Below are 25,394 nucleotides of genomic sequence, written 5' to 3' on the forward strand. Positions count from 1 at the left end.
GGGGGAGGGGAAGGGGGTTTTGAAATAAATAGGGAGAGAGTGGGAGGTGGATAGAAGAGGGATAGAGGAGAGGATAGGTGGAGAGGAGAGTGTTTTGCCTTACTTTTTCACACATACACAAAGCTTTGCAGCTTGTCATGGTTGCCATCAGTGATCAGTCAAGCGGGTGGACTTGTTACTGCACGCTATCATGCTTCATCAATCTCACACCAGATGCAAGGCAGCAGTTACAAGGAAACACATTAAATTGTGCTTCAACTAAATGACCCATGTCTCAAAGTCAAAGAAGTGTAGTCCTCAGTGAAGTCAATGTGGACTGTCGTAGTCATGGATTCTTGTCACAAACATTCACGGGCAGCGTCCTATCTCAGTTCATGGGTTTGGACACAGTCAGTTGACCACATAGGATAGTCAGGGTCCAGGGTTTGGTAAACATTGCAGACTGGGGAATGGACCACAGTCAGTTCTGCAGGTTCAGCACAACTAGACCTGGAAGTTGTGGTAGTCAGTTAGGGAGCCACACACAAGCTCAGTTGGCTAGACAGCTGGTTTGCAATGCAGAGTAATGCCAAGAGTGTGGGTTCAATTCCTATGCCAGCGGAGGTCAACATGAAGGTCCTGTCCTCGTGAGCTTGCCCTTCGCCTGAGGTTTGGCGAGTTAAATTCATCATCAGGCATCTCTCTCAAATAAAAGAGCAGCTCTATCATTCTCTGGGACTATGGTGACTTTAGTTAGTCAGGGATCTGACCATTCACTAGTCAGGGCTGTTGTCCTTAGTTGGTCAGTGGAGTTGGCCATGGTTGTCGTTGGGGACAGTTCAACAGGAGTCAGGGGGGTTACCAGACTCTACTAATGTGCTTGAAAAACTGGGAAATTCCATTATGGGAATTGAAAGCAGCATGCTGGCATGCAGAGAGTACAATAATTATGGTGGGAGCAACTCAACAGTGGTAGATAGGAGCACAATGGAGGACGTGGATTACTATGGCAAATTGGAACGGGTGCAGAATCAGCAATGGTCACTGCACTCTTGACTTCAAAGGGAGGACAGTGCAGTGTGACAGTTAGCACGACTAAGCTCAGGGTTCAGGGGTATTGTTGGGAGATGTAGACTTAAATGAACGTGTTAGGTGGGAATGTGTGGAAATGCAGCATTGATACGGTCAGAGAGTGCAAGAAAGGAACATGAAGTTTGACTCACCAAGATCAACAGACTAAGCCTGTGCCTCACTCTCTGAAGTACCTCCTGTATTGCCTTTCATTCTCATTCGAATTGTGCGATGCAAAAATGACTGCCACACACCTGCAGCAGATGGACCAACTGTGTTTTTTCTCTCTAAGGACATGTGATTGACGTGAGGCCCCTCAGTGGCTAATTGCATTAATCAGGCACTGTCACAGGACAGGTTTAAGATATGTAAAAACATAAAATTCTGCACATGAAATGCATGCAGCAGACTGCTATGCCAAATGCAGATCTTGGTTCAAGTCATATCTCTTGACTAGGTTATTAAAAATTGGTCATAGTTGTATCTATGAAGCAGACAGATGTCTTTAGAAGTGTCACCTGTGGGCCACAATTCACAAAGAGAAACCAAGGTCTCACAGGCTGCACAAGAGCAAGGAGATGATTTCTTCTCATCTTGAACTCCACATATTTTCCAATCGGCTCTTATAAGCCAAGCTGCATTTTACGGCTGATGGAAGGTAGAGGGGTGGGTAGGGTGACAAGGTATCAATAATCTTACCACACGTACTGTCGCTTATTCACCTTCATGTGGCTTGTGCTGCATACAACAGAATAAGGTCATCAGATCAAAGTTCCCTGTACAGGCACTGCACGGCTTCCTGTTGGTGATCTCCATGTTTCATTATATTGAAGACCATCCTAAACTATCATTTGTGCGTGATGTGAATGCTGACTGCTCACGGTACCAAGAACCTGGTCTCTTTTTGATATTCCCTACACAGGTCCATCGGAACCCTGACCAATGAATCCAGCCACAGCAGGGATTGTGTGGCCAGACACAACAAAGTCAAAAAGAAAATGAGGAGTAACAAATGTAGTAGCCAAACCCAGGATGAGGACTAACCTCCAGCAGCTGCGGAACAGCATCCACATGAAAAGCTCACAGCTAAAGGTCTTTTCCTCTCAGGGATTTGAATGAGGTACAGGAGACTTAGAGTCTATTGTCTTCAATGTTATTTCCTTCAGGTAAATGAGATGCATTACCACTATAGACTGAGGATTGCCCAGGACACCATCACAGAACTGTGTCACCTACTGGAGAATGCCTAATGACTGAAGAGGTGGATGGATGGTGGCTGTTGAATTGACTGCGCAAAATTTTTATGCGCTGGTTACTTCCAAGGATCCTCTAGGGACCCTGTGTAGGACTTCTCATAACAACATATCAAATTTGTTACCAATGCAATTTTTGACAGATCACACCTCTTCTTCTCTTTCTCTGTGACAAGGTCAGTGCTACAACCCAGGCAGCTTTTTTTGCCAACATTGCTGACTTCACCCAGATGCAGGGTGTTATAGACTGTACACACGTTATATTGAAAGCACCATGTCATAACATGGATGATTTCATCTAAAGAGAAAGACTAATTTATTTTTGACCACCAGTACAACATTCTACAAGTCTGATCCAGGCGACATGGATGCTGCCAAGATAGTGGATGGCCTAGTGATATTATCACAAGACTATTAACCCAGAAACCCAGCTAATGTTCTGCGGACCTGAGTTCAAATGTCACCATGGCAGATGGTGGAATTTGAATTGAATAATTTAGAAAAAAGTCTGGAATTAAGAATTTACTGATCACCATGAAATCATTGCTAATTGTCGGAAAAAACCATCTGGTTCACTAATATCCTTCAGGGAAGAAAATCTGCCACCCTCACCTGGTCTGGCCTACATGTGACTCCAGACCCACAGCAATGTGGTTGACTCTCAACTGCCCTCTGAAAATGGCCTAGCAAGCCATTCAGTTGTACTAATCGCTACAAAGTCTCAAAGAAATGAAACCAGACAGATCACCTGGCATCAAACTAGGCACCGGAAAAGCCAATGGCAGAAACAGCGTGTCGACCCTGCAAAGTCCTCCGCATTGACATCTAGGGGTTAGTGCCAAAAATGGGAGAGCTATCTCACAGACTAGTCAAGCAACAGCCTGACATATTCATACTCACAGAATCATACCTTACAGACAATGTCCCAGACACCACCATCACCATCACTAGATATGTCCTGTCCCAACAGCAGGACAGACCCAGCAGAGGGCGTGGCACAATGGTATAGGGTCAGCAGGGTGTTGCTCTAGGAGTCGTTAACGTTGACTCCAGACCAAATGAAGTCTCATGGCTCCAGGATGAACATGGGCAAGGAAACCTCCTGCTGATTACCACGTACTGTCCTACTTCAGCTAAGGACTGTGCTAATTCTCCCAACATTACTAGAATTACTGTGATCATACTGAAGTCTTGTTGTTGCATGACATGTTTGGGAACAGAAGGTAGAGGTGTGTATTTCCTGGATTTACCATCATTGCAGCTAATGGATGGCAAAACTCTCTTTCAGGATGAGGTTTTGCAGAGGTAAGTGTGTATTAGATTCTCAAAACACTTGTATTTGACAGTACTCAGAATTATTCTTCAATGCATGAATAACAGTATTTCTGTCAAACCTATTGCTATGTCCTGTTTCACATTTGAACTCTCTGCAGTCCTGCATATAACTAAGCCAGTAGTTTAGAGCTGGATTGTTGATTCTCAATAGTTATTTCCAGGATTGTTTAAATGGTCATTTGGTACAATGTTAAATGTTTGTCTGCCTTTCTTTTTAACTTACTACAAATGTTATGTTTAGTCTCCACCAAGTTTTCATGGAGGAAGAGTATATAGAAATTAGGGCAGAGTTAGATTATTGACTGACAAGTGAGTTGATATTGGTTATTGGAGACAGAGAAGAATGTGGAGTGGAAGCCACAATTGGAACAGCCATTATCTCATCTAGTGGTAGAGCAGGCTAGAGGTGTTGGATAGCCTAACCCTGCTAATTTGTACGCTGGTAAGTTAATTGCTTGTGTGGAGGAGAGGAATAGAAGAGGAAGACTGTCAATATTAGGCTACACACGCATGCAACCATACCAATGCTCCATGATAGGCGATGGTATGCTGATCGCAGCATTGACTTCCGATTTTGGAAATTGCTGCTATGTGCTGGCCTTGAATGCCCATGCAGCTGGGTTATTTTAGAAAATTTTAGAGGGAATGCTGGCAGGGTGGGCTCAAGGGGCTGACTGACCACCTCCTAATTTCTATAGTCTTTTGTTAACATCTTCACTCTGTATAATATACTTGACAGTTCTGCAAAGGATATTATTCAAGATGACAATTGAAATGATGATCCTGGAATTGGGAATCCATAATCTACCAAAAGCGTCACCTGGACAGGGTAGAAATTCCCTGCAGCAACCCTTGATACTGATTGTAGCTTAAGGAGGCAGCACTTACATAAATATCACTGAGACTGTGATCCCATCACAGATTGGAACCTGGGACAAATTGTTGCCAGCAGATTTTGGTTTTTGTAGAATCATAGAATTTTAAAGTACAGAAGGAGGCCATTCGACCCATGTCTGTGTTGGCTCCCAAAAGAGGTACCCAGCTGCTCCCACTCTCCAACCTATCTCCGTTGCCCTCTAACCCCTTCACTTTGAGAACAAAGCTGATACGTTCAAAAGAAATACACTGTCTGCCCGGACACCTTCACACTATCTGACTTCAACAAATGGAAACAAATAACTAGCAATTTCAGTTATAAAGAGAGGCTGAATAGGTTGAAATCTTTTTCACTGGAGCATAGGTTGAGAATCGACCTGATAGAAGTTTACTCTATCTATATATACCCCTCAATTATTTTATAATCGTAGTTACCTCACCCGAGGCCGGGGGGATTTTGAGACTAGGGGGCACATTTTGAAAATGAGCAGAGACAGATTTAAAAAATACATGAGGCCAAATTTTTTACACTGAGATTGGTTCACATGTGCAATGAACTTCCTGAGGAAGTGATGGTTGTGGGTACAACACTTAAAAGACATTTCGATAGATGAATAGGAAAGGTTTGGAGGGATATGGGCGGGGCAGGCAAGTGGGATTAGTTTAGTTTGGGATTATGTTTGGTATGGACTGGTTGGACCGAAGGGTCTGTTTCCGTGCTGTATGACTGTATAGAATTGGTACTCCTCTATGTTGAACAACGCTTGGAGGAAGCACTGAGGATGGCAAGGGCACAAAATGTACTCTGGGTGGGGGATTTCAAATTCCACCACCAAGAGTGGTTCGGCAGCAGTACGATTGATCGAGCTGGTTGGGTCCTAAAGGACATAACTGCTAGACTGCGTCTGCGGCAGGTGGTGAAGGAACCAATAAGAGGGAAAAACATACTTGACCTCATCCTTACTAATCTGCCAGCTGCAGTTGCATCTGCCCATGACAGTATCAGTAAGCCTGACCATTGCACAGTCCTTGTGGAGACAAAGTCCCGCCTTCACATTGAGAAGAACTTTCGTCGTGCTGAGTGGCACTATCACAGTGCTAAATGGGACAGACTTTGCACAGATCTAGCAACTCAAGACTGGGCATCCACGAGGTGATGCGGGCCATCAACAGCAGCAGAATTGTACTCCAGTATCGTCTGTAACCTCATGGTCCAGCATATCCCCCACTCAACCATTACCATCAAGCCAGGGGGTCAACTCTGGTTCAATGCAGAGTGCAGCAGGGCATGCCAGGAGCAGTGCCAGGAATACCTGAAGATGAGGCATCAACCTAGTGAAGCCACTAAACTGGACTACTCGCATGCCAAACAGTGAAAGCAGCAAGTGATAGACAAAGCTAAGCAATTCTACAACCAACGGATCAGATCTCAGCTCTACAGTTCTGCCGCATCCAGTCATAAATGGTGGGGGCAATTAAACAACTCACTGTAGGAGGAGGCTCCACAAATATCCTCATCCTCAATGATGGAAGAGCCCAGCACATCAGTGCAAAACATAAGGCTGAAGCATTCGCAGTAATCTTCAGCCAGAAGTGCCAAGTGGATGATCCATCTCGGCCTCCTCCAGTGGTCCCCAGCATTACAGATACCAGTCTTCAGTCAATTCGATTTACTCCGGGTGATATCAAGAAACGGTTGGAGACACTAGATACTGCAAAAGCTACGGGCGCCGACAACATTCCAACAATAGGACTGAAGACTTGTGCTCCAGATCTTGTTGCTCCCCTAACCAAGCTGTTCCAGTACAGTTACAACACTGGTATCTACCCGACAATGTGGAAAATTGCCCAAGTATGTCTTGTACACAAAAAGCAAGACAAATCCAACACGGCCAACTACCGCCCCATTAATCTACTCTCAATCATCAGTAAAGTGATGGAAGTGTCATCAACAGTGCTATCAAGCAGCACCTGCTCAGCAACAACCTGCTCAGCGACGCCCAGCTTAGGTTCCGCCAGGGCCACTCAGTTCATTACAGCCTTGGCTCAAACATGGACAAAAGAGCTGAATTCCAGAGGTGAGGTAAGAGTGACAGCCCTTGACATCAAGGCTGTATTCGACCGAGTGTGGCATCAAGGAGCCCTAGCAAAACTGGAATCAATGGGTATCAGGGGGCAAACTCTCTGGTGGTTGGCGTCATACCTGGCACATAGGAAGATGGTTGTGGTTGTGGGAGGTCAATCATCTCAGCTCCAGGACATCTCTGCAGGAGTTCCTCAAGGTAGTATCCTTGACCCAACTATCTTCAACTGCTTTATCAATGACCTTCCCTCCAACATAAGGTCAGAAGTGGGGCTGTTCACCGATGATTGCACAATGCTTAGTACCATTCATGTCTTCTCAGATACTAGAGCAGTCCATGTTCAAATGCAACAAGATCTGGACAATATCGAGACTTGGGTTGACAAGCGGCAAAGTGATATTTGTGCCACACAAATGCCAGGCTATGACCATCACCAACAAGAGACAATCTAACCACTGCCCCTTGACATTCAATGGCGTTACCATCACTGAATCCCCCAGTATCAACATCCTGGGGGTTGTCATTGACCAGAAACTCAGCTGAACTCACCACATAAAAACAGTAGTATACAAGAGCAGGTCAGAGGCTAGGAATACTGTAGCAAGCAACTCACCTCATGACTCTTCAAAGCCTGTCCACCATCTACAAGGCACAAGTCAGGAGTGTAATGGAATACTCCCCACTTGCCTGGATGAGTGCAACTCCAACATCACTCAAGAAGCTTGACACCATCCAGGACAAAGCAGCCCACTTGATTGGCATTGCATCCACAAGCATTCACTCCCTCCATCACTGACGCTCAGTAGCAACAGTGTGTACTATCTACAAGATGCACTGCAGAACTTCACCAAAGATCCTCAGACAGCACCTTCCAAACCCATGACCACTTCCATCTAGAAAGACAAGGGCATCAGACATATAGGAACACCACCACCTCCAAGTTCCCCTCCAAGCCATTCACCATGCTGACTTGAAAATATTTCACTGTTCCTTCACTGTCCCTGGGTCAAAATCCTAGAATTCTCTCCCTAATTGCATTGTGGGTCAACCTACAGCTGGTGGACTGCATTGTTTCAAGAAGGAAGCACACCAAGAGGGGAACTAGGGAGGGGCAATAAATGCTGGCCAGCCAGAGACACCCACATCCCATAAATGAACAAAAAAAAACTATATCCTTGGAAAATGTCATGCTCCTGCTTTATTTGGTGGGTCAGGTGCCTTAAAAGGATAGTTACTGGGGGATGAGGGCTACACTCTATGTCCATGTTTGATGACTCTATTATGCAGCCTCCTGATAGAGGCAGATTGTTGACATGATGCTGCCTGTTCTTAAACCAGGACCATTTTGGAGTAAACAATAAACCTCCTGAAGACGAGGTTCTGATGCTAGGATTGGTCTGGGGGGTTACCTTGCAGTGTAGTCCAGACAGAGTGTGTCATATAATCCTTATATGTTGTGCTCTGCTCAAGTGGAGCAGGAAAAGATAGGATGTGATGGATGCTGAAGTGCTTGGAGAGTGACAGCAGCTTTCCAAGGAGAAAAAGAAGGAAATTGAGCAGGACAAACATCACCTTCAGCATGACAGAGTGCAACAGCAGGTGTAACAAACCAGACAGGTATTAATTGACACTCATTTCTAATAGATTTGAAGTGCTCATCCATTGACTATAAATTTGTTGCTGCTCAAAGGGAAAGCAGCCCCTCTCTATTCTCAGAAACAAATACAGTTCTTTGTGTGTTTATTTTTCTTCATTTTTCCTGTGGTTCAGTAAAAATTAGTGCTTTCAACCGTGTGAAAGCATTCCAGCATGTGATGGTCCCACATTGAACAATAACAAGATCTTATGCTATGCCAAGTATTGAGGGAAGAGAAATACTCCTTTAAACACGGTTCTGACATGGTTTGGTATTTAGGACAAGTAGTCCATTTAGCTTCATACCTGCAATTATTCTTACAGTTTATCAGACAGATGATGGTGTAAACATAAAGTTATAAATGTGAGAATTCGAATTGCAATGAAATGTCACCTATATGCCTTCAGAAGCTTTTCTTTTTTGTTTCCCTTTCACTACAGGTACTGTGAAGGGCTTTGTGGTTGGCAGCGATTGACCTCATGCACAGCTGAGCTTTAAATATGGCATCGGTGCCTCAAATCCTGGAGGGTCTTGACAGTGGTGAGTACATCTGCCATTGGTGAGCATACAGTAGGGCACAAGTGGCACAATAGACGCGTGATACATACATTAAGAGGTTAGTAGTTGAAAATTGAAACAAATTGCTAGATCTCACAGAGAGAAAGCCTCCACGAAATACTCCAAAATTGATACTTAGCAATTTTTTTGGTAAGATTCAGTAAAATTAAGTGACTGTTTACTTTGAAAAAATTGAGCTGATCAAAGAGAAACTACATGGGTTTGCAAAATGTAATTCTTAGACTAACTAAAAACTGAACTGAAGTTTTTTTGAGGAAGTCACACAAGTGGTCGAGTGGAGAATGTTTGTGAATACAGTTTCTATGGACTTCCTGAAAGCATTCAATAAGGTTTCACTTAAATTTCTATTAGTTAAAACAAAAGTGAATTGAGGTGAATGCAAATTATTGAGATGGTTAGACAGTTGAGAAGAGTATAAGAAAATAGATTTGCACTCAAATAGGAAGAAGGTGATTAGGAATGTCTCACAAGAATTTGTGCTGTGGGGGCCTCAACTTATTCATTATTATTATTCATGACTTAGTGAACATAATGGAGGGCCTTTTCAGTCATGGCCAAATGGCGGAGCAAACTCGAAGGGCTAAATGGCCTAATTCTGCTCCTATATCTTATGGTCTTCTGTCTAAGTTTGTCAATGGCACAAACTAAGTAGTATAATTAATGGAGGCAGGAGCATCAAATTGCAAAAAGATGACAGATTAGATTAGTAGGCAAAAGAGCGGCAGCTGGATTTCAACACAGATAGGTCAAAGGATCAAAAAAGGATGCATCCGGTTATTTTTTAAATGGCAAAAATTTACGGATAGCGAAGGTTCAAACAGATTTAGGAGTCCATTCACACAGACCACTAAAATGTAAAGGATATAACCATGGCCAAAAAGATAGTATTATAGAGAGTTAAAATATATAAAACTTTGCTACATAAATACAAAACATTGATTAAACAATACTTGGGCACTGCACTTTGGAAGGATATATTGGCTTAGAAATGACTGCAGCACAGGCCAACCAGAACATTACCAGGATTCTGAGGTTCAATTCTAGGAGAAATGGCAGAATCTGTGCATGGTTTTCCTGAAATACAGAGGTTAAAGGAGGATTTGTTTAAGATTTATTTTGAAAGGAATTCAGAGGGTACAGCAAGAGTTTAACACTGCTGGGGGAGTATGGAACAAGGGAACACAACCTAATCTTATGGCCAGGACATTCAGACAGCCAGGCAAGAAATATTTCTTCAGACAAAAGAAGTGTAAAACTCTCCAACTAAAAAAGCATAAGATATAAGCTTGAATTGATAGATTTATGCCTTCTAAAGGTACTGAGGGATTGGAACCAAGACAGGGAGGTGGAATTAGAATTTAGATTAGTCACAATATCATTGTTGAAATTGTTGAGATTGTTGAAACAGAGGTGTAACTACCTTCTCCTGTTAACTTCACTGGTGTTTGTTTTTGCTGGTGATCCCAGATTTGCAACAACACTATACATGTCCTCATCCTTGATGTTATAGAATTTAGTGCTTTTATCCTTGGCAAAATTAAGTAGATAGGGAAATTAAAATTGAGGTTTTCGCTCAGTCATCCTTATGAACTGTGAGAATAGGATGCCTCCTGCTCTTGTAAATTCGGTACGAGTACACCTCAGAGAAGGCAAATAAACATTTTCAGACATTACGTAACAGTCCCTCACAATTATACATGAGTGAAGCACTGTATAGAATTGAAGTTGCTCATAAAACTCTAGCCCTCACGATGGAGAAGCTCTTATCTTTTGTTCCCATGTTGATTCTGCTAAAACTCATCTCACTACCTTACCCTTGTTCTAATTTTGTTAGGAAATATCCACTGTCTTAGTTCTCACTTAATTGTTGGGAACATCTCCCAAATGGAGAAGTATGAGTACTTGACATTGAATTACTAGACTGCAATATATTCAAAGGACTCTCATTAAATGAGAGTGAAATTTCAGTGCATAAAACACCAAGTTAACCATAAAGTTTAATTACAGTACTGAATTCAGTAGTACATCCAATTCCACAAATGTCTGTCTGTGTATGTATTTAACCATCACAACCAAAAGTGCCAATGCAAAGTAGTTTACCAAGAATGTCTGACCTTAATATATTACATTTAATTTCCTCATATGTGTGTGTAATGCACTAACATCAAAATTAAAGCTTTAATTATTTCAGTATAAAATGTTATTGTTACCTATTTTTAGGAGCTTTTTCAGCGTCTCAGTACAGAGCAATATGCTATTGGTTGAAAGCATTAATATTCCTTTATGATATCAATACTGCAGGTCAGCAAGAAATAATTTTCATGTGATTGCTGCAGTGAAATTCTATAGCAAGTAGTCCCTTATAAATTTTGCAATACCATGGTCATGGTAGGATACCCATTGAGGCAAAATCCGCATTAAAGTTTTAGTGTACACCTGTCCTGGGAACAGGGATTATGAAAAATGGATTTGTAGCATTTCAAAGCATATTGGAGGCTTTTCGGGGACATAACATGTGCTACGTCTTTTGTTCTGTTTTACAATGAGTAGCTTAGAGTGAAAGATCTCCATCAGTATGCCAATATGATTTCATAAATTTCAAGAAAGGTTTAGACATAGAGATCGTTATGCACCAGAACAAATTTAACCTTTGTATTCCTTAGATGGTATCGATTGTATGAGTGTAATGTCACAAAAAAATATAAATTATCTTGTGTGAGAAACATCAGTCACAGTATAACTGTTGCATCTTATACATACATTTCATTTTTTTATATCCCATTTCACTATATGTGTCATTCATGGCTTCAAACAATACATAATAATCTTTACATTTCCCCAACAATTCCCCTATAATAGTTCGTCGGCGACGGGGGATATTTTAATATACATTAAAGAGGTCACATGGTGAAACATTGCAGACAAGCTAGTACTGGATCTGGTGAATTATGACTTTTCCTAACTTTGAAATTGGTTTGGCATTTTTAAAGTTTTGAAAATGTATGCCAATTGTTTGGCATGACCTCATCACTTTAATGTCACTTCCCCTTTGCCAAATATCATACATTTTAATCAAGGATGTCTCAATCACTTCCAATCTGAACAGAATTCAAACTTTTGAAAGACTTTTCAATCCAAAATTCACATTTACTCACTTCAATCTGATTTGGTGTGTGGGTCTTTACCCAAAATAGCCTGGAAATAGAAAGTGATTGCTTGAAGTTTTAAGAGGACAGCGTCCTGTAATCCATGCACAGTTTAAATCTTACAATTCAGTTTGCGATTATTTTCTGCCTGGTGTAATAATGCCAGATTTAATCTATTTCCCACACAGAGGAACGTTAGACAAGGAGAAACAGAAGAAACATTGAATGGGTAGCTAAATCAATAAGCCACATTGTATGTTGCTAAGATTTATTTTAGTTATTTTGCAACGAGCGGAGACCTACATTCACAAGAATCCGAACACTTCACCACTTGATGGAGGCTATATTTCACTTCGGGTAGAAATTGGCTGGTCTATAAAAACTAAATTAGGGATGTTTATTGTATCTAGTCGAGAGGAAGAAATTCTAATTACAAGGTTACAGTGTCAAAATAATCCATTTTTATTTATGTTTACAGCCAGTGACGAAAAGTCGTCGCGCCTGGAGGTAAATTAAAACTCGTGGACTTGAATAAATATCCTCCAACGCAATGGATCTCAGAAATTGTTCCTTACCGTCACTTTTGACAATCACTTCTTTCAGACACATGTCTTGCACGTTGACTGTACAGTTTGCTATAAACTCCGGGGACGAACAATCATCATTTAATCGGAATTCTTCACATTGGTAACACTGGATTTGAAAGCCAAGCCCTGAAAAAGTTAACATGGATATGGCGTGGATTGATAGACTGTGCAAGTCGAGATTTCAGCTCTTTATTTGTCTAAAGATTTACCTATTGAGATGACATTGAAGGTGTACAGAGTGAAATGAGTGCAATGAATTGTAAGATTCATCACGGATCCTAATTCCAAGTCTAAGATTGTACACGAGCTTTGATCATTTGTTCCTGATTCACTTATGGTCCTTATTAACTTTTATTGTTATTAATTAACTTCCCAGCGCGGCAACCGATCATACATGTTAATTCATTCTTAATAAACTACAAAAGCCTGAAATGCCTTTTTTGAGGGGAAAAAAAGGCCCTATTAGCAACTGATTAGACTAAACGGGGGAGACTGGGGGAGAGAGAATGCATGTCACTTTTGTTTTGGTTTTGGAAACAATTTCAGATTAAACGACTTCCGATCCTGTGAAATGGAGTTTGCTGTAAAGGGAGGGAATGCCAATCGCCAGCTTACCTGTGGACGCTAAAAATCCGCAGAAAGTTGTGTAAATGAGGAGCTCCATTCTGCCCGCCACTGTACAGAACAATGATGAGATTAGGGAAGAGTGAACGAGCAGTTGCGAGTCTTAAGCGAGCTTCCTAGATCCAGCCATGTCTGCAGAGTGGTCCCCCGGCTGGGAGCCTGAGGAAACTGAGTTTGAGGAGAGACTGGACTGGGAATGGACAGAGGATTCAAATAGTCGCACCACGTGACAGCAGTCATCTCTCACTTGGCATTCGGAGAGATTCATCGTTAACATTTTCACAGTGGGAGGAGGGGCGAAAAGAGAATAACTGACACGTTAAAACTAAGAAATGCAGGCGTGAGAAGCAATCGAGGGACAGGGAAAGGCGAGCAAACGACGTGAAGTACTGATTGGACGAGAATGCAGGCAAATTGTAAGACTTAAGGAAAAGGGGGAGCTGTATAGAGGAGAAGGGGAGGTTCGTGAATAAAAATAAAAGCCGGTGATGGGAAATAGACGAGTGCATTGATGAACGGGTTGGAGAGTACCTGTTTTCTTTCTTCCCAAACAGTTTCCTGTGAGTTTGATAGAATGATTAGTGAATGTTATGGCAGCGTTTCTTTTTCCAGGGGCTTTGAGCCAGTTGTAAATCCAGTTGAAGATTGCAGAATACTGCAATAGCCAGGAACAGATGAGGGAAAAGCGAAAGGTTCTCTCTAAAGCGGCACTCGGCTGACGGAGCTCCAATTACAGTCTTCAAACAATTAATACCATTGAGTCTCACCAAGGCGTTACTGTAATAGTATTAGAGCAGCTTATCCGAAGCGCTGGCTGATTACCTGTACGCTTGAAAGCTTTTGCATTTGTCCTTGTTTATTCATCATTTGCGATCACGGCTCATTGGTCAAATCCCTGCTTTGAATAAAAGTGCATTGACAGTGTTGTCTACAATCGCCGCCAGTGTGTTTTACTGTTAAATAACCGCAGGTAGGCTGCAAGCTCGCAACACAACCGACCTCGAATTGGGGTCTTGCCAGTAGCGCGCAGGCAGAGTGGGAACGGGATCAAGTCATTCGCTCGGCTAACCATCTAAAGCCTCGAGGAACACGGCTCATTTAGCCTTACTTTGCTCTCCTTGGAAGCAACGACCAAATCAAATTGGAAACCGTGATTTCGCTCTCTCCGGCCAGTCTGAACGGATTCCGGCCCCTCCCCACGTTACCTTTGTATTGCTGGAGTAAAGGGGTAAATAATGAACCAAGGTGCACGAATTGTAACAAAATGACAGAAACACTTGTTCAAAGTCTGAAAGCAAAAGCATTTTTTTTTATTTGTTCTGACAATGTCCTTAGATGAAAATCTGACACCAATTTCTAACATAAACATCTAAGATTGCACCGAATACTGAAGTAACACCGTTGGTACCGCCAGATTTCGGATTTTTTTTACACTTGGTACAATTTATCAGCCGTTTCAATCCAAAAAAAAATCTTGTGTACAGTACGCTAGAAAATATCAAATATACTACTTTACAATTCCATGTACAAAAGTAGATATAAATATCTCACAGCGAGGAAAAATACACACCATTTGAAATCTGGCACCTTTGCCACACCTCTGAACATAAGCCTCACAGTAAATAAACAAGGTGGGGTGGGGATGTCTTCAAACGCAGGAAGCTCCAGTCGGAGCAGCGGGACTTTCTTGTGAAGAAGGGAGGGTTTGCCTACTGCAACTGCAGCTGGGATTTAGGACGAAGTTGTTCAAACGATTAAAAAGGGAAAGTTGAAATTGATCAGAGCAGTTCGGCCGGCTCGTTACGGAGACGTGCTCTTAATGGAGTTCAACATTTAAAATGTACACACTAGAATTAGGTTACAAATATCCCTGACATGGCTTCGAAAACTAAAGCAGGAAAATGGACAAAATCCCGTAGGAGGTGGGAAATATAGTTAATCTTTTTTTTTCAAAAATGTGTCAAGTCACCTGAGAGTTAACAAATGCATCTTCCAGACTGAGTCCGTCTATTTCTTACACACAGATATTGCAGTTGATAAGTTTTATCCTTTTAAAAAAAAACTGCTTAAAGATAATGCGCACTATTAAAAATGCCGCATTTCATGTTTCCAATAGTAGTAACAGTTCCTTCCTATTGGAATTCAATTCAAATAAACCGCAAAAAAACAGACATAGAAAAATAAATCAACTTGAACCTGTGATCTCAGACTGTCCAGCTGAACATGAGAGCCAAAGATTGCACCTTTGTTTTGCCATTTATTGCTTTCGTGATTTTGCTACAGATAAATTTTCCAATTTACAGAAAGTAACAGATTTATACAGTGCAAAATTGTCTTCATTAAAAATCAGTAAATTCATTCATTCATGCAGCGTTTCCCAGTTTTAGTTCTAACTGTATTCGGCTGTCTGAAGAATATCTTAACCGCCTTCAGGCCGCACCATTTTTTCGCTACGGTACCACTGCAAAGTCGCTGCTGGGCGGCCAAAGTGTCCCACGGCTCGTCCAACCTTGGACTCCTAGACCTCATTAGACGCTTGACTGGCGCAAGATGAGAAACTGTCGTACAAAGAGTCGCTAAGTGATTCCAGATTTTCCACACTGTTTTTTTCGGGCAACCTTGTTGATGGGTCTTCCTCTTTCCCAACGCTCTCTTTCTCAGCCTCGGGCTTAGTTGGGCAGTTTTTCTCCTCTTCTGTGATGTGCGGACGGGTGGAGTTGATCCTGTTCAGGGTGTCGAACGAGACGGTTGGCAGACTGGACAACTTGGTGTCTGGCTCCTCTTTCTTCACTTGTTTGGTATTCTGTAATAAATCAAATTCCAGTAGATTACAATCTTATAAAGCATTGGGTAATTTACGGTTCAGTTGGGTGGCTTTCGATAACATTGTACTGACCTTGCAGCGGTATTAATTTATCACGGTGCAAGGCTGCAGGATCCCTCACCACAGACTGAATATTCCATTCAGTCTGGGAGTTGGGTGGGAGAGGTTATTGTTGCATCTTTGATGGAGACATAACGCTTCATTTTCTAGTTGCAGAGTCAATAAAACTGGTAGGTTCTTCTTCAGAGATGGTCAGAGTACAACTATGTTTCATTTAAAGTAACATCTCATGAATCTGAAACCAGATCAGTAGAAATTCCTTCCTGCGGCATACGTGCCTACTTAATTAATTTTCATAAAACCCCGATAATCTTTGCAACCAACTCACAGCACTCAGGAATAGGAAGAATTCTTTATTTTTATCCTCACGCTAAATGGATTAGCTAAATATAGTTGTACTGTGCACTGCCTGTGCTGTCAGGTCAAAACCAGGCTTAAGAGTCACAACAAATTCACAAGTTTTTGTGTCCAAATCCAAATGTATTCTAAATAAAAGCAGGTTTGGATCACATCAACTAGATTAGGCCCCATGGTTCAGTGTTCTGGTGAAACTCATTGCCTGGCCTTAGACCTGTCTTTTAAATAAACAGTTACAGATTTTGTTTGAACAGTTTGAAAGTGAAGGTCGAAAAAACTCTTATTTTCTATATTTATTACGTGTCCTTTACTGAATCCATATGAGAGGTATTTTGACCTGAGGAATTCAAATATATTAATCCTTCAATACAGAAAAAAACTGCAATTGGAGTCAAATATTATAAAGCGTAGGCTGCACAGAACCAATGCATCGGACAACAGTCTACAACTCAGGAAGAAGAAAATCTATACCCATCTAAAATATGGTGCAATGACAATGTATCAAGCATGCAGTAAATCAAAGTTAAATCTGTCATTATCCATTGGTTAGCTACTTGGTGCTTATCTAGTTGAATATTCCCAACTACCATTTATTGTTCCTTTTACCCCCCAGTTGAAAAGATAAAGTGCATGATCTATTCCCAGACCTGGTAATTCCTGCTCTAGCTGCTGTGAATGTGAAAGAATGGCATTTTGCATCCTGAAAAAAAATGAATCCAAAAGGCAGTTGTACCCTCTCAGATCAGAAAGCGAGAGAGATCATTCCGGGGGACCTTATTCATTTCTCCTATGCACGCTGTTTTTTATTTTGCTGCACTTTTTGTTGTCAAGGAACACATCAGAGGAAAGAGTGGCTGTGAGGCCATCTGTATACAGGTCAATGTCAGCAAAAGTTGCATAAAAGCAGTGTGTACAATATATGTCATGTCAGAAACAAGGATCAAGGAACCAAGGAGAGCCAATAAGATAGTTACGAAGAAGTATAATGAAACATGTAAGCCACTAATTTATAGATTGACTACTGCAAATACTGTGGGTTGTGTGGGCAATGAATATTAAAAAGTAAAATGAAATTTCTCATATCATGTGTTACCTTTATAGAACTGGTGACAGATAAAAACAAATAGCATTAACATTTCTATGGGACAGGATGGGATATTGTGATGATTGACCAAGATTATTAAAACAAAAATATTAAAAGCTATTTTCATTTGATTTTAGTTATGCATTTAGTTCTAGTTAGATTTTACTTTATTTTCAGTCAATTTAATGGAATAAGGATGTTTGGTTAACAGATTAGTGGTATTGTATGACGCAAATGTAATCCTATAATGATGTTATCATGCTGCACTGGAGACTTAATCATCTTTTTATTAAGAAATTAATAAAACCAAAGTCCATAGAACAGTACGCCATCATGGTTGAAATAAGATAAATCAAGAAGCAATGATTCTGTGACAAAAAGCTCAATTTTAAAATCCTGAGAATTGCAGGAAGATAATTGAAACCTAGTATGATGTAGGTTTGAAGTCCTGGAAGAGAATAAGTGAATGAATCAATGATGATTATTAATTTTAATATAAAGGGGTATAAAATTCAGTCTAGAAGGATGAAATACATCTAAAATGACACATTTGGATATTATAAAGACCATAGGAAAAGGGAGTGGAATTAGGCCATTTGGCCCACCAAGTCTGCTTCACCATTTGATCATGGCTGATATGTTTCTCAATCCCATTCTCTTGCCATCTCCATTTAATCCTTGATCCCCTTGCAAATTATTAACCTATCTCTGTCTTATATACACTCAATGACTTGGCCTTCACAGGCCCCTGCAGCAAGGAGTTCCATAGATTAACCATCCTCTGATGGAAGATGTTCCTCCTCATTTCAGTTCTAAAGGGTCGTCCCTTCACTCTGAGGTGGTGCCCTCGGGTATTACTGTCTCCTACTAGTGGAAACACCTTGTCCACATCTATTTTATCCAGGCCTCTCAGTATTCAGTCAGTTTCAATGAGAACTCCCCACTCCCATTCTTGTAAATTCCATGGAATACAGACCCACAGTCCCAACCACTGCTCATATGACAATCCCTTCATCATAGAACATAGAACATTACAGCGCAGTACAGGCCCTTCGGCCCTCGATGTTGCGCCGACCTGTGAAACCAATCTGAAGCCCATCTAACCGACACTATTCCATTATCATCCATACGTTTATCCAATGACCATTTAAATGCCTAAATTCATCCCCAGAATCATTCTTGTAAATCTCCTCTGGGCCACCTTCAGGACTAGGAACATTCACAGGAGTGTTAAACATGGTAGTGCGAACTAAATAGAGAGACAACAAAAGAGCTAACAGAGGGAGAGGTTGTCTGTTAAAGGCAAGAAATGAATTGTACATAAATCAACAAATATTCGTACGTTGTCTAAGACTCATAGAAAAAGTCTTCCCAGATATTGATGCTGTATTTATGGCTTAGGAGTTAGATTTTATAACATGCCATAAGTTATTGTAGAAATACTCATCATAAAGTGAAACCAAGGCAGCTCACAGTGAATTTCTATGCATTTCATTGGGATGTAACATCAATGTGTCAATGATTTCCACCAGTAATGGGGCAAAGTTACTGAGGATTTGGCTCAAATCGTTATGGATTTTTGGTTAGAATAATTGGAAGTAACGGAACAATGGTGGGTGGACTGTTGGGATAGAAGTTGGAACAGAAATTGGCAAGGTAGCATCAGGACACAAGGGAATCAAAAATAATAATCAGAGAAGCTAGAATGGAGAGCTTTGATTGAGGGCCAGAAAGAATATCTGGTGGCCTGCAGGTGACCTGTAAAATGCTGCAAATGGTGATTTTTTTCAGCAATAACAGAGATTAATCACAGGTCTAACTATCAGTTGTGATGCAAAAACATGCATTTAATCCTTGCTTAGTCTTGTACAATTTTATTTTTGTTTACAAACCAAAAAAATCAAGTTTATGTATAAGTAGGTGTTTATTTGTATGTGTTAAATAGAGCTTTTCCTGTGTTCAAATTGTCAATAATGATTTATACTTTCATGTATCAATATCATTCTACCACATACAGTAAATTAATGGTGTTTCAGTGTGAATAACTCAACCAGGAAGTCAGTAGAATGAATGATACAAAAGTTCATTGGTTTTGATTACTGATTTGTGTTGGAGGTTGATAAACTTAAAATAACAGTCAAACTTTCTCAGGTATAATTGCAAAATGGTGCTGTCTATTTGTTAAATGTAATCTGATCATATAGAAGAACATTATAATGGGATTGAATTAATCTTTGAATTATATGTCCACAATGACTAGGTATTATAACAAATCAATGTAAACTGAGTTTGAAGGATAAAAATTGCATTTGTCTACAATATTTCAAATTATAAAAATAATATAAGTAATAACCATACGTTGATAGAAGTTGTGCTGGTGTGACATAAAAATAACAAGCAAAATTGGAAGGGTGTTCAGGTTAGTGTGGGGAAATCCCATCAATTTAATACTGACGATATATCTTGACTACTCTCATACAGTGAAAGATTGTTATCATGAGGAGCTGAATGAATGTGTGAAGTGTGTAGAAGACATGGTGTTATAGGCTGAAAAATCTTCACATGTTCAATAACTTCAGTGTGCCAAACATAAAGAAAGAGAAATGGAGAGAGTTTGAGAATTATCTGAAAGTTGATTTACTACTAATGGATTATGAATAAAATATCAGTTAAAAATAATAGAAATACAATGTTAACTGAGTAGAATAAAAATAACTGAGGGAGTAACAAAGCATATTACTGTAGCAGTGGAATATCCTGCCCCTAATAAACATGGACATTGACTCCAACTCTAAATCTTTGTGGCTTTTTAAACAGGCATTAAAACCCTTAGATATGAAGAGCTTAATCCCAATTGAGATCTCCTTTAAAAGATTTCATAGAATCCCCACAGTGTGGCAACAGGCCCTTTGGCCCGACAAGTCCACACCAACCCTCAGGGCATTCCACCCAGACCCATCCCCCTATAACCCACCTAATCTACACATCCCTGAACACCTAAGGCAATTTAGCATGGCCAATCCACCTAGCCTACACATTTTTGGACTGTGGGAGGAAACTGGAGCACCCAGAGGAAACCCCCGCGGACATGGGGAGAATGTGCAAACTCCACACAGACAGTCACCCGAGGGTGGAACTGAACCTAGGTTCCTGGTGCTGTGAGGCAGCAATGCTAACCACTGTGCCACTGTGCCACCCTGTGGCACCAGTGAGTCAGCAGGCAAAAAGATCAATTTCTGTTGATTATCCGGGTCTCTTCAAATCCACATTGATCATACACGGTTGAGTATGGACCCAAATAAACAGTTCAGATGATTTTCTATCAAAGCATTTTGACAACTTAACAGAACTTTCTAAGTTCAATTCTGCAAGTATGATATTTTATATGCTCACTCTTGTCATTTTATGACTGCCTTTTCATTCATGTGTAATCAAAGCAAACTCACATTTGCCGACAAAAAGTAAAATCTAATGATGTATTACATTATCATGATGTATAAAATGTTATAATAGAATACATAATATGGCAAGTTGCACTTGAAATTTTGTAAATCAAAAATTTGTTTAAAAAAGGTTGTATACAGTAGAATGTGAGATCATAGCTACATTTTCCCCACGTAACGAGCTCCTGATCACAACTAAGGTATAGAAACATAGAAGATAGGAGCAGGAGAAGGCCATTCAGCCCTTCAAGCATGCTCCACCATTCTTCACGATCATGGCTGATCATCCAACTCAGTAGCCTAATCCCGCTTTCTCCCCGTAACCATTTGTCTCAAGTGCTACGTCTAGTTGCCTCTTGAATACATTCAATGTTTTGGCATCAACTACTTCCTCTGATAATAAATTCCACAGACTCATCACTCTTTGGGTGAAGAAGTGTTCCCCATCTCTGTCCTAAATCGTTTACCCTGAATCCCCAGACTGTGACCCCTGGTTCTGGAAACATCCTCCCTGCATCTACCTTGTCTAATCCTGTTAGAATTTTATAAGTCTCTATGAAATCCCCCCTCATTTGTCTGAACTCCAGCAAAAACAATCCCAACCTAGTCAATCTCTCCTCATACGTCTGACCCACCATCCCTAGAATCAGCCTGGGAAACCTTTGCTGCACTCCCTCAACAGCAAGAGAATCCTTCCTCAGAAAAGAAGACCAAAACTGCACACAATATTCTAGGTGTGGTCTCACCAAGGCCCTGTACAACTGCAACAACACATCCCTGCTCCTGTACTCGAAACCTCTCGCAACGAAGGCCAACATACCATTTGCCCTCTTTACTATCTGCTGCACCTGCATGCTTACCTTCAGCGGCTGGTGCACCAGACACCCAGGTCCCACTGCACACTCCCCTCTCCCAATTTACAGCCGTTCAGGTAGTAGTATATCTTCTTGTTTTTGCTTCCAAAGTGAATAACCTCACATTTATCCAAATTGTACTGAATCTGCCATTGATTTGCCCACTCACCCAACCTGTTGAGATCATGCTGAAGGATCTCCGCATCCTCATCACAGCTCACCCTCCCACCCAACTTGGTATCATCTGCAAACATTGAGATGTTACATTTTGTTCCGTCATCCAAATCATTAATATATATTGTGAACAGCTGGAGTCCCAGCACTGATCCCTGTGGCACCCATTAGTTACTGACTGCCAATTTGAAAAGGGCCCCTGCTCTTTGTTTCCTCTCTGCCAACCAGTTTCCTATCCATCTCAGTACACTTCCCCAATCCTATGCACTTTAATCTTGCACATTAATCTCTTATCTGGGACTTTGTCAAACACTTTCTGAAAGTCCAACTATACTACATCAACTGGCTTCCCCTTGTCAACTATACTAGGTACATCTTCATAGAATTCCAAAAGATTTGTCAAGCATGATTTCCCCTTCATACATCCAGTTGACTCTGTCTGATCCTGCCACTGCTTTCTAAATGCTCTGCTATAAAACCCTTGACAATGGATTCAAGATTTTTCCCTACTACCGATGTTAGGCTCACTTGTCTATAATTCCCTGCTTTCTCTCTACTTCCCTTTTTGAATATTGGAGTGACATTAGCCACCCTCCAATCTGCAGGGACTGTTCCAGAGTCTATGGAATCCTGGAAGATGACCACCAATGCATCCACTATTTCTGTAACTACTTCCTTAAGTACTGTGGGATGTAACTTATCAGGCCCTGGGGATTTATCAGCATATAACCCCAACAATTTTCCCGGCACCATTTCTCTACTAATACTGACTCCGTCAGTTCTACTCTCACTAAATCTTGCATTCTCTGACAGTTCTGGTATCTGATTTGTGTCCTCTTTTCTGAAGACAGAACTAAAGTATGTATTCAGATCCTCATCTATTTCTTTGACCCTTATTATACATTCCCCCATTTCTGTCTGGAGGTGACATACATTTTTGTTTACCAATCTCCTTCTCTTCACGTACCTACAGAAACTCTTTGTGTCAGTCTTTATGTTCCCTGCAAGCTTACTTTCGTACTCTATTTTCCCCTTCTTAATCAATCCCTTGGTCTTTCTTTGCTGAATTCTAAACTGCTCCCAATCCTCAGACTTATTATAGTGAGTGTTAACCCGTAGCAATGTATTATCTATTAGATTAGGAAAAAATTGTTGTCCCAGTAATCCAGCTGTCATCTTAACCAAGAAATCCAAATTAATGATAAAGCATGTACAACTAAAAATAAAAGGAGGAGCTAGAATATTGTCAGTGAGAGATAGACTGTTTAGGACATACTAAAAAAAACCTGATCCTTAGTTATCAGTAAGGAGGATCCATCCATAAAGGAAGTAGAAAAAAATTGCCTTTTGTTAATAGCTGAAATATTTAAAGGTTCAGAATTTAAAATCAAAAAGACACTGACGTACATGTCTCATGAGAACTTAACTCAAGTATAAAGTTATCTTTTATGTCCTTGGATACCTTCATTGATTTTTTTTATACTTGAAAGCTTAATTGTCTCTCAGAAGCCTAGGTTTGGACTTAATATTTTTGTCCAGAGTTACGACCCTGTTAGTCAAAGGCAGATACTACAATTAGAACATATGCTGTGTGCATAGTTGCCCAGGATGCATCAGCAACATTTAGTTGGCTGAAGTGATGCAATGCCTCCCTCTAGTCCCTAACACTTCCATTATGGTTATTTTTCAAATCTATTTGAAGAAAAGCTAGAGGACAAATGTAAAATGCCTGATTCAGATAAAGCTCATATTGAATATTCTTTTTTTTTAAAACAGATGCCGTCTGTCGAAGACAGACGTCAGAAACACACAGATTAACTTCAAAGTGATAAATTGCACTGATTAAACATGTGGCATCTTCTGTTGTTACTGAGAAAAATCAAATTGCATCCTTGTCTTTGAAAATGAGCTGAATACAAATTAGGTGATGAATTTTACTATGATTTCAAATAAACTTTTAAATAATAGCTACTCATTTTGTATTGCAGAAAGCATGTCAAGATGATGTAGAGGAAAGATAGGAAGAATGAATAAGAGAGCGAGAGACAGTACCAATCTCCCAATGGAAGCGCTAGAGATGGGCTAGCAGCTCCTGGAAATGTGATGCAGGAATGCCTACTGCTTAGGATAGTCAGAACAGTAAGTCCAGTAATCGTCTTGAAAATGGTTTAATTATAGCTTAGCCAGCTACAGATCTTTCAATCAATGCTGCCAGAACCTGACTTCCAACCTTAATATTCGCAAAAGTAAAAGCAGAAAGCATTGGAGGAGCTCAGCAGTATCTTTGGAGAGAGAAACAGAATTCTTTGGAAAAGGCAAATCCTGGCTTCAACAGCAAATGCAACATAACAGCTGTAATTGTGCCTGATGCACCCCTGATCTTGGAAGAATAATAACCTTTCCCATTGTTCCTGAACTCACTATTCTATGAATCCACAATATTTTGTTAGTGCTTCTGTATTCAACTTCGTAGTCACCGAGGACTTACAATGTCCCCTCCCAGGCACTCTGTGCTCTCAATGTGACCAGATCAAATGAAAGCATGCCCACAAATTGCCAAAGTAGAAACACAACTTTTGATATTAGAATTTGGAGAACAAACTACAAGACATGCCACAAAGACCCCAAGACCTTCTGCTCCAAATAATAGACCCTGTAACAAAAACAGAAATTGCTGGAAAAGCTCAGCAGGTCTGGCAGCATCTGTGAAAAAAAAATCAGAGTTAACGTTTCAGGTCCGATGACCCTTCCTCAGAACTGATGGTAAGTGGGAAAACGTTGGTTTATATGCAGAAAATTTGGAGGGGTGGAGTAGGGAGTAAATGACAGGATAAAGGATAGAGCCCAAAGAGAGAGAACAGCAGTCGAATAGACAAAGGAGTTGATAACGATCTGGCTAGGAGGGTGAACAGCTGTTAATGGGGACTGTTAGTGACTAACAATAGATAGTGTGTAATGGCAGGCTGTGTAATAAAAAGGCCTGGTGTGTGGGGAAGGGGGCTAAGACATGGGAGAGTTTAGGCAGTAAAATTATTGAACTCGACATTGAGTCCGGAGGGCTGCAGGGTCCCTATGCAGAAAATGAGGTACCGTCCTTCCAGCTTGCGTTCAGCTTCACTGGAACATTGTAGCAAGCCAGAAACAGAGATGTTAGCCAGGGAACAGGGTGGTGTGTTAAAGTGGCAGGCAACTGAAAGCTGAGGGTTCTTTTTGCGAGCAGAATGCAGATGTTCTGTGAAGTGGTCACCCAGTCTATGCTTTGTTTCCCCAATGTAGAGGAGACCACATTGTGAGCAGCGAATGCAACAGACTAGATTCTGGGAAGCGCAGGTGAAGTGTTGCTTCACCTGGAAGGTATGTTTGGGCCCTTGGATACTGGGGAGAGAGGAGCTAAATGGGCAAGAGTTGCACGTTTGCTAGTTGTGGGG

The 25,394-nt window shown here is 40.9% G+C and overlaps 2 protein-coding genes across 2 annotated transcripts in view; both read right to left on the reverse strand.

Moving 5' to 3' along the window:
- Positions 1-13,423, reverse strand: part of LOC109934466 (ly6/PLAUR domain-containing protein 1) — a 68,504-nt gene extending 55,081 nt beyond the window's left edge. Inside the window, exons 1-2 of the mRNA XM_020533305.2 lie at positions 13,162-13,423; positions 12,535-12,672 (exon numbers count right to left, since the gene is read on the reverse strand). Of these exons, the coding sequence (XP_020388894.2) occupies positions 12,535-12,672; positions 13,162-13,210 (187 nt within the window). The 5' untranslated portion in view covers positions 13,211-13,423. The remainder of the gene's footprint in view (positions 1-12,534; positions 12,673-13,161) is intronic.
- A 1,063-nt stretch (positions 13,424-14,486) lies between these two features.
- nckap5l (NCK-associated protein 5-like) overlaps positions 14,487-25,394 on the reverse strand; it is a 287,803-nt gene continuing 276,895 nt past the window's right edge. The window contains exon 16 of the mRNA XM_048599236.1: positions 14,487-15,973. Coding sequence (XP_048455193.1) covers positions 15,689-15,973 — 285 coding nt within the window. The 3' untranslated portion in view covers positions 14,487-15,688. The remainder of the gene's footprint in view (positions 15,974-25,394) is intronic.

The sequence above is a fragment of the Rhincodon typus genome, chromosome 7 (genome assembly GCF_021869965.1).
Source record: "Rhincodon typus isolate 14 chromosome 7, sRhiTyp1.1, whole genome shotgun sequence".
NCBI classification, from domain to species: domain Eukaryota; kingdom Metazoa; phylum Chordata; class Chondrichthyes; order Orectolobiformes; family Rhincodontidae; genus Rhincodon; species Rhincodon typus.